Source organism: Elephas maximus, chromosome X (genome assembly GCF_024166365.1).
Source record: "Elephas maximus indicus isolate mEleMax1 chromosome X, mEleMax1 primary haplotype, whole genome shotgun sequence".
NCBI classification, from domain to species: domain Eukaryota; kingdom Metazoa; phylum Chordata; class Mammalia; order Proboscidea; family Elephantidae; genus Elephas; species Elephas maximus.
In genome coordinates, this window is record NC_064846.1 from 7,553,883 (window position 1) to 7,568,981 (window position 15,099).

General features: G+C 43.2%; 1 protein-coding gene across 1 annotated transcript in view; it reads right to left on the minus strand.

Moving 5' to 3' along the window:
- AFF2 (ALF transcription elongation factor 2) overlaps positions 1 to 15,099 on the minus strand; it is a 588,903-nt gene that overhangs the window by 99,770 nt on the left and 474,034 nt on the right. The window contains exon 9 of the mRNA XM_049871652.1: positions 12,130 to 12,167. Within this exon, the coding sequence (XP_049727609.1) occupies positions 12,130 to 12,167 (38 nt within the window). The remainder of the gene's footprint in view (positions 1 to 12,129; positions 12,168 to 15,099) is intronic.

The window sequence follows — 15,099 nt, forward strand, 5'->3', positions numbered from 1 at the left end:
AAGGATTTAATTACACACATATTCATGGGAAGAACATGAAAACAAAAACAAAAGAAACGAACAAAATCACCAGTTTGGCTTTATTGCTCTGTAGAGTTATTGCCTGGACCCTTCTGGCTAGAAATTTCTGTGACTGTGTGTAAAGCCTTTCTTAAAGGTCATCTCCCTTAGAACCATCCACTTTGGAACCATCCAGCTTCTGGGACTATTGGCCAATGGGGAAAACCACTGGAGGCTTCTTCATGCTCTCCTAAGCACCTGTGGTAGGGAGGAGAACAGGGACACCAACACACCTCAGACTCCCCGACCCTGAAGGAGAGAGCAGGTGTGCGTGTTTCGGCATTGGCTGCCGTGGGTCTCAGTCTGCTAAATTCTGAGCATCAAGACGGCCTTTCAAAAGTAGGAAATATAGCATGTGTTGTTACCTATTAACTTAATGACCTTTTTGTTTCCTTGCCTAGTGACAAAATTTGCCTTCTGTCATCTTTGAAAAATGCCTAATAACGTCAAGTGCAACCGTTTGTGCATACCCCCCGCCCAGAGAAAGGCTGACGTTTTTACTGCTGTGCCATCCATTCAAAATCAATAGTGGGAACATATCCTGAGTAGGAAGGTGGGTATAGACCAGAAGAATCATCTGTTGGGTAAAATTCTAGCTCTGTAAAGACCGTAAACCTAATTGTTTATAATGCCTCAGAGTAAAACCAATCAGGAATGGAGACTATTTTAAAAGAAAGCTTGGTTCTTTTCCAGGAAAAGTCAGTAACACACACGAGGGCTAAGAATGAGTTCAGCAATTAATTGTCCAAGGGCAGTGCAAGATCAGATGTACTCTAAGACTAAACTCACACCTTTGGTGATGGTGGAACTTAACAGTTGTATCCTTAGATGACCGCACTCATCCATTCACTCATTTAACAAGTATTATTGAGTACCTACTGTATGCTGGGTTTGAGATGTTAAGGTTACAGCGTGAATAAAACAAATTTCTCACTTGCATGGACGTTACATTCCTGTGGGCAGTGACACTCCAAAGCTAGACGCACAGATAAATAGACATAGATAGATCCGGTATGATAATAATTCCTTAAGGGAAAAATAAAGGAAGGTAGAGGAGATTGGGAGTGTGCATATTGGAGAGGTTGCTGTTTTGTGCAGAGTGGTGGTCCAACGCTGTTGTTCTTGCTCAGTGCATTTGGAAAATTCTCCTTCAGGGCAGTCAACATCCACATAAGAAAATCACTGTTGTTTTAAAACAAGACCCCACCACTTGCCTCGATTGGCCACTTTTTCAACAGCCATCACTCTGAGCCACTGTCTTGGACTATTTTTCAAAATTTAAACCCACAGTCAAGGGTTCGCCACCTATCACTATAGACCAGCAGAAGAACCTCATACACAGTTTGGTGGTACTCTCCGAGAGGAGCTCCCAACAAGCTTTGCACCATAACATCATCACTGCAGGAAGGGCCCAGCTGTGCCCTGCTCTGTCATTTGGGGGCAGCCCTCATTTGGGTGTTGATTTGAAAATACATGCAGCATTTTCTTGTAATATCACATATGTAAACAGACGTTTCTGCAGTGTTGAGAAACTGCAGGTTCTCCTGTGTTCTTTAAACACCCTCCTCTACCATATTGCTTCAATCATGTCAAATCTTTTTGGACACAGGTGGGGTTCGAATTACACATGAGTACACATATATACGTGTAGAGAGTGTATATAAACATATACACATATCTTGAAAGATAGCTTGCTAACATATCTAATTTGCTTATCAAACCCTTTCATCATGGTTTGAGTCAAGTTAAACTTTAACCTAGCCAGCATTGGAAGTAACATACAACTCCAGTTAGCGGGAGAAAGATGGCTAAGGTGTGTTTCTATGTGTAGATGCCATTATTAGCAGATTCCTGGCGACCCACGTTTCAGTGCTTGATAATGCAGAGGCGGTGAGTATGAATGAGCCCTTTGGCTGCCCTGGGCTTCCCCCATCAGGCTTCCATGAAGGTATATAGTCACAGACACTCCCTGAAACTGCTCAACAAATCATCGAAAAACCAAAATGGTTTTCAGAAATGTTTTCCCCAACTACCAGGAATCCACTTGTGAGCATACGGTGCTGGAGGGAGGTGGAAGACAGTAAACGTCATAAGGGCTGGGTGGGAGCAGAGAAATGGCCATTGAGCAGACTTGAGAACGTCTCTAGTTATGGCTGCCTCTGCCTGCCCTGTCACCGGCAACAATTCTTACAGTTAAATTACCATGAGGCAACGGGATATATTGATGTATAAGGTATATAAAGATACATGCATATAAAAACTGGATTATAATGACATGTCATCTACCTCCATGCTGTAAATTCTACAAATGGAAACGTTTTCCTGCGGAAGATTGACTTACCTTTTTTTTTTTTTTTTTAATGTTGGCTTTCTAGATAACTACTGTTGGTTTAGGCAAAAGCTTTATATAATAAAGCAGAAACTATTTGTTTCCCATTTTATACCCTGGCCAAAGTGAGTTATTTCTATAGTTTTCCGTTCCCTCCCTCCTGTGCCCCCTGCAACTAGTAGTCAGCTAAATAATAACTTATTACCCCAGTTCCCGACTTGGAACACACTCTGCGGTCGATGGAGCAATGATTTACTGCTTGGACCTGCATGTCGTTACCATGTATCACTTCCCTAGAAATAAAAATAGCCCTACTGTGCTTATGTTTTGGGTTGATAAAAATACATTCAGAAAGAATTTTTATGTCAGTGGAATGAATTCAGAAAATGAAGCTAGAATAATAGTGTTATGTGTCATGTCTAAAGTACTATATCTTGGTGTAGCTGAGATGTATGAGTAATGTGAAAGGAACTGTAGGAAAGGAAAATTTAGAAAAAATATGTAAGAAACAATCCCAGTCGATGAAGGCACAGGGCTGCTTAGAGGAGTGCTACGGGAGCTGAAATTTACATAAAAGTTCGCTGAGGAGGATCAACCAGATATAATGAGAGAGGATTGGGTATGTCTATTTCTTCGCAAAGGAGCCCTGGTGGTGCAACGGTTAAGCGCTTGAGTGCTAACCGAAAGGTCGGCAGTTCGAACCCGCTTAGCGGCTCCATGAGAGAAAGTCCTGGTGACCTGCTCCCGTAAAGATGACAGCCCAGGAAACCCTATGGGGCAGCTCTACTCTGTCACATGGGGTCACTGTGAGTCAGAATCCACTCGACAGCACCCAACAACATTTCTTTGCAAACAGTTTAAAGCTGGGTACTTTATGACACCCCAATTTAACTTTCTAGAATAAAAGAAGCCTTTTCAGTATTTTCCTACCTTTGTCCATGTCACGCACAACTACTCCTTCCTGTCGTTTCTCTCCTGCAATGAACACCTGGAGGATTTCCTGTTACTGCCTCTAACTACCAGACATTGGTCACAGCCCAGCATCTGCTTTCCTCTCCCAGTGCCTTTTGCCAGTGCTCTTCTGCTCTCTGGAATGATCTTACTCCGCATGTTCACCAGGGCCTCCTGCTGAGACAGAGGGAGCCCGCTTCGAGAAGTCCTTTGCTCCCTCATCTGTGCCACACCGGATGCTGCCCATACTTCGATCACGTTGCTCTTGGTGGAGGTGAGGTTAGCTGCTACCTAGCTGGCCCCTGACTCACGGCAACCCCATGCCCAACAGGGATGGACCATTGTGATCAATAGGGTTTCCACTGGCTGATTGTTAGAAGTAAATCACCAGGCCTTTCTTCCTAGTCTGTCTTAGTCTGGGAGCTCCACTGAAACCTGTTTGGCATCATAACGACATGCAAGCCTCCACTGACAGGCGGGTGGTGGCTGTGCACGAGGTGCATTGGCCGGGGATTGAACCTGGGTCTCCTGCATGGTAGGTGAGGATTAGAACCCATCTATTCTGCAGTGTAATGATGTGTCTGTTTCCCTACTAGACTCACCCAGCCTGGCACACAGTAGGTGCACAATCTATGTTTGTTAAAAGAACAAATGTTCATGGTTGGCTTGAATTTCTTGAATGCCAGCTATGTGATTCTGAGTTGTCAACAGTTTTTGGAAAGATCACCAAATGGAAATATTAAAATAAAATTTTAAGTATAATTTTTGTGTATCAAAAATTGAGCTGCCTCGTGTAAAGAAGTCAAACAATTGTCTGTTCTTGTGTAAGCAGCTTGTGCCAATAAGCACAGAGTAAGCAAGTAACAATATGGATAAAGAGGTAGTTTTATGCATGTGGTTTAAAAAACAATTTCCTTTAAAATGATTTGATTTGACACTTGCTGACTTGCTTGGGGTCCCTCAGCATCACCAATAGATGCCTTCTGTTTCCCTCAGCATTAGCAGGAAATAGGTGCTTTCCATTTCATCTGCATGGTTGTGTTAATTTGAGAGCCAAAGAGAAAAGGTTCCCATAAAGCTTTTGGAAAGATAAAAACAAAACAAACAAACAAAAAAACAGTTGTCATGGAGTTGAGTCCCACTCACGGAGAGGTGACTCCACGTGGGTCCGAGCGGAGCTGTGTTCCACAGAGTTTTCACAGGCAAATCGCTAGGCCTTTCTTCTGAGGCACCTCTGGGTGGACTTGAACTACCAACCTTTAGGTTAGCAGCTGAGCACCTTAATTGTCGACTTTTGTTTCAAGGTGCTTCTGGGTGGACTGGAGCCACCAACCTTTCAGTTAGCAACTGAGTGCTTAACTGTTTGCACCACCTTGAAGTTTTGAAGAAATTCTTATGGGTATAAAGTTAATATAATTGATGTTGGCATAATTGTTAAAGTGCCTGCATACTTGCTGATTCATTAAATTTTTACACATTTGAGTCTACATTCTAAGCAAATAAACTGCTACATAAAGTTAAGACTTAAAAAACCTCCAGCAACATACTAAGAGGTACTGAGAGTGGACACGTGTGTGCTGAGAGGGGACAGAGCTGAGGCAGTGGTGCAAAGTGCAAAGGCCTTCTGGAAGCTTGGGGTTCTGGGCAGTCGTGTTCTCTGGGTCTCAGCTGTCTCATCTAAGACTGCCTACAGTATGCAGCTCCAACTCCAGATGAAAAGGAGAATGTCCAGAAACTTGTGGAAGTTTCATTAGTTGTGAGGAACCTTCTGCATCCAGTTGTAGTTATCTGGACAACATAAAGAGTACAGTTTATTATGTACTCTTTATGTTGTCCATAAGCTGCTCTTAAAATGGCCAGATCAGGGTAGAGAGAGAAGGCTGTGAATGGAGCTCACGGGTCTGGATGCCTCACAAAGGGAGTGGGCCAGGCATCTTGCCCCCTGCCTTGTGAGGGTTACTGGGCACATCTGGGCTCCACGTATCTCATTCCAAGGGATCTACTCCTACATGTCTCTTACCCTCCTTGGTCACTGTGCCTCAGGACATTCCCAATTCATAACAATAATTTAGTAATGACAACGTAAAAGAGACACATGAGCCATTTTATCATTTCAGATGTGGGGGATTTCCAGTTGACTTTTAAAATAATGTGCTTACATTGAATACTCTTGTTAGTGACTGGGCATGTTATTAAATAGGCATTGATTCCTCAAAGTGGAGTCCCTGGGTGGTGCCAATGGTTAAGATGCTTGGCTGCTAATTGAAAGGGTGGCAGTTCGTGCCTACCCAGAGGTGCCTCAGAAGAAAGGCTGGTGATCTACTGACTTCTCCTTTGGCATGAATGCTGATGTCTCCACTGACTTTCCATATGGCCGGGAGGTGCATGCATCCAAGAGGATCACAAGAGATACAGACTCAAACTATACAATTATCTTTGGTCATGAGGGGCCATTTAAACTCTATCCAACGTCCCTGGAGCCATATATATGTTCTATCTAACAGCTGTCTTTAACACTCTAATGATGTGGCTTCTTGGCACTATATGCAGGGCAGAAATGATGGGGAAAGGCTTTGTGTGTGCATGCGTGTGTGTAGAGAAGCATATATGTATAATGTATGCACTGTTTATAATGCATGTACATGCATGCATCTATATCAAACCTTAACCAATCAATTGTTTTCCTAAAATAAGCCTAAGTATAAAACAGGCCTGCAAGCTCTGGCTTTCTTGAAGAGGTAGAAGAAGCAGATAAACCATGTCACTGAGGCTTGTAGCAAGCTAGGGGTGTGTCCAATTCCATATCACAAGCTAGTGGCAGACACAGGATTAAAACCCAGGTCTACTGACTCTTGGTTTATGCTTAATAATGAGGGGATTGATTGGTGATTTACATTCAGTACCAAGTTGGAGCCTTGTTTTTCGCCAATGCCTTCAGTGTGGCTCGGACCTCAGTACCATCGGTTCCTGATCATATGCCACCTTTTGAAATGGTTGAATATTGACTAATTCTTTTTTGTATAATGACTCTGTGTATTCCTTCCATCTTCTTTTGATGCTTCCTGTGTTGTTTAATATTTTCCCCATGGAATCCTTCACTATTGCAACTCAAGGCTTGAATTTTTTCTTCATTTCTTTTGGCTTGAGAAACGCCGAGTGTGTTCTTCCCTTTTGGGTTTCCATCTCCAGCTCTTTGCACATGTCATTATAATACTTTGCTGTATCTTCTCGAGCCACCCTTTGAAATCTTCTGTTCAGTTCTTTTACTGCATCAATTCTTCCTTTTGCTTTAGCTGCTCGACGCTCAAGAGCAAGTTTCAGAGTCTCCTCTGACATCCACCTTGGTCTTTTCCTTCTTTTCTGTCTTTTCAGTACTTCTTTCTTTCTTCATGGATGATGTCCTTGAGGTCATTCCACAACTCGTCTGGTCTTTGATCATTAACAATCTGCGTTATGCAGATGACACAATCTTGCTTGCTGAAAGTGAAGAGGACTTGAAGCACTTACTAATGAAGATCAAAGACCACACCTCTCAGTATGGATTGCACCTCAACATAAAGAAAACAAAAATCCTCACAACTGGACTAATAAGCAACATCATGATAAATGGAGAAAAGAGTGAAGTTGTCAAGGATTTCATTTTACATGGATCCACTATCAATACCCATAGAAGCAGCAGTCAAGTAATCAAAAGATGCATTGCATTGGGCAAATCTGCTGCAAAGGACCTCTTCAAAGTGTTGAAGAGCAAAGATGTCACCCTAAAGACTAAGGTGCACCTGACCCAAGCCATGGTATTTTCAATTGTATCATATGCATGTGAAAGCTGGACAATGAGTAAGGAAGACCGAAGGAGAATTGATGCCTTTGAATTGTGGTGTTGGTGAAGAATATTGAATATACCATGGACGGCCAGAAGAACGAATAAATCTGTCTTGGAAGAAGTACAACCAGAATGCTCAGAAGCAAGGATGGCGAGACTGTGGCTTACATACTTTGGACATGTTGTCAGGAGGGATCAGTCCCTGGAGAAGAACTTCATGCTTTGCAAAGTACATGGTCAGTGGAAGAGAGGAAGACTCTCAACGAGGTGGACTGACACAGTGGCTGCAACAATGGGCTCCAGCATAAGAACGATTGTAAGGATGGTGCAGAACCAGGCAGTGTTTCATTCTGTTGTACATAGGGTCGCTGTGAGTCAGAACTGACTTGAAGGCACCTAACAACAACAACAACTAACTCAGTGCTGTTTGACTCTACCAAGGCAATCTCCTTCCTCTGGTTTAACCCTGAGGGCCCTAAATCACCTTGGATTCTCTGCCCTGGTTTCCAATGTGATCTTTCGCTGCCTGCACAAGGCCAGGCAGCCTGGGCTCCTTGACTCCCCCTGCCACCTTGGCACCGGTGCTTCAAATCAACAGTCCTGAAAGTCCAGGCGCAAATGCCTCCTCCGCCCCCACCTTCCCCGATAGTCCTGGCTAGAGCACTTTCTCTCCTTTGAGCTTCCCTCAGACTTCATCTGCTCCCACTTAACAAACATCTCTCTCCCTATCTTATATACAGTTATTTACAAACTGATTCTATCTCTCCTAGTGGACTCTAAACTCCTCGAGGGTAAGACCTATGTCAGGTTTATTTTTAATTCCCTCAGCATCTATCACAGTTCCCGGAATGCTGTAGATCTTCCATAAATATTCATCAGATGACTAACTGAATAATGTACCAACATCGCGGTCAGGGCAATCTTTGGGGCTATTTGTTATTTTTCAATAATGAAACTACGGTATCTATGAGATGGATCAGTTCCTAAATAAAGCTGTAATTTCCGAAGCAGAGTGGATCCTGATCCTAGTCTGTGAAAGACAACAATCGCCTTGTCAAAGTGAAAAAGCAAGGAAGAATTTTACGCTTGGCAATTGTACTGGCTGTCTCTCTTTCCCCCCCCCCTCTCTCTTTTGGTAACAGATGTCAACCTCAGTTAGATTCAAGTCAACTTATTAGTGCATGGCTTTTAGCCAAAAGCAATTCACATTTGCGGAAGTGTACTATCACATATGTCTTAATAACAGAAATGTGTTTTTTTAAAAATGTATGTGATAAGTCACATATGGTAGGAGAAATCTGTACCTCTCTAGGGCCTTGTTGTCACAAGGAGAGCTTGGAGATGGTGGCTGTGGCCCATTAACATACAAGGGGAAGTCTCTTTGATGGGTTAACGAGCCAGAGTCTTAATATCCCGATCAAGCTTTGATACCAACATGGTTCCTCTATACTGAGGACTACAGCAGGCATCTCTTGTCCTGACCACTGACCTTAAGACCTTTCCATTTTGATTCTTACCCTCAGCTATAATATTTAATGTTTCAGGGTGAAATCACTAGTGTATCCAGGTACATTATGTCCTTATATCCACTAAGCATAGATGTAATTTCTTCTTTATATGGAGTGTAAGTAACATGGGTCACAGTCTCCCTACGGTGATGAAAGAAGCTTACAACCATGAAGGTATTAAAAGTAAATTGAACAAGTGGTTGAGAAAAGGGGAGAGGCAGGCGAAACTTTAGAGAGGAAAACAGACAAACTGAACGGGCATTGTGACTCATTTACCGTCACCCCAAATGAAAGGTGACTCAGCCTTAGTTAGATCTTGCAAAGGAACAGAATTTTAGCAAATACATATACCCTTTGCTACACACAACTTGGAAGACCAGCACAAGGTTTTAGATATGTGTTTGCTGTTGCTGCTACAACTACAGAGCAGGGGTCAAGAGGTTTCTGAAGGGCCACTTTCCTATCAATGGATTTTATATCCATAATGAGTCTCAAAAGGAGTGAATTAAGAGTGAGCCTCTTTGTGCTGAGTGAGACTCAGAGAGCACAGCAACCCAGAAGGGCCTGAACACAACTATAGCAGAGGTCAGCAAACTTTTTCTCTAAGAGGCCAGGTAGTGAATATTTCCGGCTTTGCAGTCCACCGGATCTCTGGTTTAACAGCTCAGCACTGCCATTATAGCACAAAAGCAACCCCAGACAATATGTAAATGAATGAGCATGACTGTGTTCCAATAAAACTTTATTTATGGACACTGAAATTTGAATGTCATACAATTTTCACATGTCACAGAATATTATTCTTCTTTTGAGTTTTTTCAACTATTTAAAAATGGTTGGATTTGGCCTGTGGGTTGGACTTTCCCAACCTCTGCACCAGCCATTGCATCAAATCACATGGATGCTCATCTTCACCAATCTGTGTTCAAACTTCAGTTATAAATGATGCCACCCAACCTCTCTTTTTCTAGCGAGGCTGTACACATTTTCATTGTTTGCTCAAAAAGCCAATCCCATGTTAACTCTTGCCCAGAAGATCGAACCAGTAACCGGTCACAAGCAAAGCGAACAGAACAGACCAGAGAAATGGGGCAACATTTTAAATGTGGCGTGAGTCAAGGATAAGAGAAACTGGGTGTCTGGGTCAGTTATGTAACACACTCATCCTTTTGAGCTGATGGTGACCCTCACTAGAGTGTCCCCCTGGCTCTGGTGCAGTCACCAGCCTTATTAAAGCCTCCAGGCCAGGTTCTGGAAGGATTGTTTCCTGGGATGTGTCCAATTTGTTTACTTGTTCATTCATTTGGAAAACACGTATTGAATCCTTACTCTATGCACTCTGCGTAACTGAAATTCTCCAGCAGACATCAGAAAGCGCAAAAGGACCATTATATATCCAACTTCAAAAAAATCCGATTTTGTTCCGCTGTCAGTCACTGTAATTGAGCCAAGCTCTGGAGTGTCTGTTCCTTAAAGTGTCTGTATGGCTGTGGCTGGGCAAACGAGTTTTACACATGAGCCCAAAGGCATCAGGACATCCAAACCCATGTGGAGCATAATATCTTATTTCATTAGAAGACAATCCCAAGCACCGACCAGTTGGACGTGACTTAGGTTTATTACCAAGCAGATTTCCAAATATATTTGAAAATAAAAAGCTCCATATTCTATTTCTAAGTCTTTGGACCTTCTGGTTTTCCTGATTTGTCTTTATATTATTCCTTCAATTTCTAGGCATTAGAGTCGGTACTGGAAAATAACAAGAGCTCATAAAAAATATAATTATTTGCAGGGTTGAATCGTCACAAGGAGCAAAGAGAAAACTCGTCTAGCTTCCAGGCCATTACAGTACAATTTAGGGCAGTGAGCTGTCCTATGCACACAAAGGTGGTGCTGGGGGCTCACTTCCTATCAGAGGGCTTAAATGTGGAGATGTCTGCACTGCTGAGGGCCCTTGTCCCACCCACTGTGACCTGGGACACACATCTGCACACAGGCTGACTGGAGGGAGCGGTGACCTCGGACTGTGTGAAAGGTCACTAATGGCCCACCCAGGGACTGAAGCCAGGCTTGGCCTCATTAACACCATCCTCTAATCCACAGAGCTGCCGGCCATAGGCTCACAAGAGAGAAGCCTTCAGGGCAGACGTAAAATTAATCAGGCTACAGAGAAGATTTCAACGCCAACCGAACCATAGCACAAAAAAATCAGCTAGTTAACACTTCCATAGGTCTACTACAGTACCTACATCCCCAGAGGCCCACAGAAGCCTGATAGGAATATTCTGTGGCCTAAGAAAAATTAAATTTTCAAAAGAAAACACCCCAAAACTTTTTGAAAAGGGAACTAGGGCTTGGATTTAATGCCATGTTGAACACTACCCTGGTGTTCTGGCAAAGTTAATTCTTTTACAAAGCACAAACAACCGTCTTGCCATTGGCATTAGCTGACACGTTCTCTCAGAAACTATTAAAAATCAACGCGTTCCCCCATGTCTGTATTTGGTACTAACTCAAATGGAAGTCGGTTGCCATGAACTAACATAGTTCCTCCCGTCACCGTTTAGTGGATTCCAACTCATAGCGACTCTACAGGACAGAGTAGAACTGCTCCACAGAGTTTCCACGGCTGTAATCTTTACGGAAGTAGACCACCACATCCTTCTCCCGTAGGGCGGCTGGTGAGTTCGAACTGCCGACTTTTCGGTTAGACCTGTAAAAACCTGGCAACTGGAGCAGTTCCTCCCTTGCCACAGGGCTGACGGGACTCGTATGCATGATAATGCTACAATCAGATGCCACCAACTCAAATGACAAGACAGACATCCTTCTTAATTTGAAAGCCTCCCGTCTGGAAGAGACAAGATGTCTATATTTAAAAGAGTGGTGTGCAGCTTGTTTATAATTTAATGGTGTTCCATAAAATGCCTTGGAAATAGCTCTCTGTTAGCTAGAAAAACTTTTAGTAAAATATATTTTGCTCTTCATTAACAGAGTCGCAAGGCCTTGATGCTGAGGTGCCAAACCTCCCACGTGGCTAGAAATCACTTGGCACACTTTTAGCCATTTACGTCTCTGTCATAGGCCCAAGGTTTGCAATTAAAATGTAATCTTTTCAGCATGTGCAAAATCCAAAGGCTTGAAGTACTATGCATTGAATATGATTATAATAGTATTTGGCAGCTATTCATGGGTGGTGCATATTAATTTATGTAAACTGGGCACAACTTGGGGCACTTCCTCACCAGGGACACAGGGACAAATCAAAGCTGGTCCCTGTTCATTGGAGGGGCTTTTTGGCTTGTTTTTGTTTTATTTCTCTTTTAACCATGAACAGAGATGAACTCAAAACCCAAGGTCTCTTTTATGACCTTATTATTATGATCTTTTTATTTTGCATGCATGCATGGAGTCAATTAAAATTAAAATTTCCAACTAATAAAAAAAAATAAACTTACTTTATAGGATTATTCTTAGGCTTTGCCTTTTCAACAGCCTGTAAACAGAAGAAGAAGAAGAAGAAAAAATGCAATTAGACAACATTAGCAGGCATAATCTTGGCTACTAGTTACGAGAACAATAAGCCATGTAAAATGTTCTTCAGAAACACGAGGAGCTAAGCAAAGCAGGCTGCTGGAGATAAGCAGAGCGGAGGCTCAGAAAGCAATTTTCCTCTCCCAGGGAATGTGGTTACCTGTCCACGTGCAGCCTTCACAGCCAGCAGGCTTCATCAGGGCTGCTTGGGAAGTTCAGCAGGAGCCCAGCTCTTAGGAATGCAGCTTGGGCCTCCTCCCCTGGCCTTATCTTACCCGTGTGTGGGCCTGATAGGGTTGTAATGGCAGAGTGGGCAGGCAGCTGTGGAAGGAGCAGCCACAGGCATATCCTGGACTTCTAGTTTGGTGGTAGGGCACCACTCCTCCTAACATCACTATTGACACCTGGCCGGTCCTGCACAGGGATAGAAAGGCCAAAGTGTCCATTTCCAAAATCATTGTTTTTAGCCCACACCACAAAAGGGCAAGGGCTGACCAAATGCTCAGATCAATTTCCTCCTGTGAAGCCTTTAAGAAAACACACCAAATCATTGAAATGAGGAACTCTCTGGGCCTCTCAGCCTGTGCATTGCCTTAGCCAGGGAGCCTGGTTCCAGTTTATTGCTGAACCCATTGATCTGTGTTCAGTCCATTTATCATTCATGAAAAGAGCTCGTGATCTTCACAGTATATTAGAAGAAACAACGCAGATCATCTGTCAACAGCCCTCTTATTTCTGTTTCCCTCTCCACAGGGATTTCATCTCCTTCGATTCTTCTGGAATTAAAATGTTGCTAAGCAACACAGCTGGGGGCGCTGATGGCAGAATGGCTACAGTCTATCAAACTGTTTAAGCACCTGGAGGGTTTTAGTGATGATTTTTTTTTCATACTTCTGTAGCATAATTATGTAATCAGAACCAAACTTGTATTTCCTAGACTTTTTCAGGCTCTAGAAATCACATTTAATACAGAGAGTGTTGAAGCACCAGTCTGACAACCTCAGGGTTGTTCAGAGCCTTTGAAAAGTATCTATTTGGGCACCTTTATATTCGTGAATCCTGGAGGTGGGGGAAGGCTAAGGAGAAGCACAGAATACTGCTGTCAATTAGAATGCAGAAGCAACAGCTTGTAACAGGGACAACATATAATCTAACATTGGACTTGACATTGCAGGTGACCAATGAATAAACACACTGAACCCTTTGACGCCTAACGACAACTCAGTGTACTTCCAAACAAACTTTTCCTTTTTTTCTTTTTTAAAATAAATGAATCGCTTCCCAAGTTTAGACGTTAGAGTTGGAAATCCAAGTCCTTCTGGTTTATGAAGTCTCAGGTTCTGTTGTTAGATAAATACCCATTAATATTTGGGTGCTTTCTTTGGCTCTGTAGGCAAAAATCATTTTCTTACCATCTGTGCTTGAGGTTGAATTTTGGCAAGTGCTAGGATGGTAAGAAAGCTCGGGAATGAGGTAACAGGCTAAAATGATAAAGCAAGAAATAAGTGTCTTGCTTGCCCAATTATCTCTCACATGTATCAAGGAGGTGGAAGCCTGTCCCAGTACGGGCCATGTAGGAGGTGCTGGCACTGATCACAGTGTGGATTCTGCCAAGTTAATGAACAAAGGAAGCGGCAGATACAAGGAGGGGAGGCTAGACTTCAACCTTTACTATAGTGGTGGTACCCAGTCTGCACACACATATACACACACCTGCCCTTGTTACGGATTGAACCGTGTCCTCCCCACCCCACCCCCCCCCACCCCCGCAAAATGTCGACGTTCTGAGAATGTGACTTTGTTTGGAAATAGGGATATTGACGATGTTATCAGTTAGGTTAACATGATGTCATGATGGAGTAGGGTGTGTCCCAAGACCATCTCAGTGGTGTCCTTATATAAAAGAGAAGAGGCACAGAGGGAAGATGGCCATGCAACCACTGCCACAAGCCAAGGAAATGCCTGGGTCCACCAAAAGCCAAGAGAGACAAAACAGGATCTTCCCCCAGGACCTTTGGAGAGATAATGGCCCTGCTGACATACTACAAGTTCTGGACTTCTAGCCTCCAGAACTGTGAGATGATAAATTTCTGGCATTTTCTGCCACCCACTTTGTGGTACAGTACTTTGTTATGGTAGCCACAGGAAACTCAGGCAGCCCTTGTAACTACCTTTGCTCCCCCAACTCTGGCTGCTTTGGAACAGATAGGTAGTGGATTGCCATGGGTTGAATTGCGTCCTCCAAAAATATCTGTCAGCTTGGCTAGATCGTGATTCCCTTGCATGATTGTCTACCATTTTACCTTCTGATGGGCTTTCCCTGTGTGTTGTAAATCCTATCACTATGATGAAATGAGATGGATTAGCAGCAGTTATACTGATGAGGTCTATAAGATTAGATAGTGTCTTAAGCCAATCTCTTTGAGGTATAGAAGAAAGAAGTGAGCAGAGAGACAAGGGACCTCATACCACCAAGAAAGCAGTGCCAGGAGCAGAGCACGTCCTTTAGACCCGAGGTTCCTGCACTGAGATGCTCCCAGACCAAGGGAAGACTGATGACAAGGACCTTCTTCCAGAGCCGGCAGAGAGAGAAAGACTTCCCCTGGAGCAGAGGCCCTGAATTTGGACTTTTAACCTGCTAGACTGTGAGAGAATAAACTTTTCTTTGTTAAAGGCATCCACTTGTGGTATCTGTATTATGGCAGCACTAGATGACTACGACATGGATGGAGACATGTTACTGTGCAGATGACATGAATTGACCTTTTTCAATCTCTTAGAATCCCAACGAGTCTGTTCTAGAAGACTTGGGTTATCATAAAGTAATGGACACTGTGTCCAAGTGGTTTCCAGTCCCTTCCAAAGCCCGCTGGATGGGCTATATGAGTAGGCCA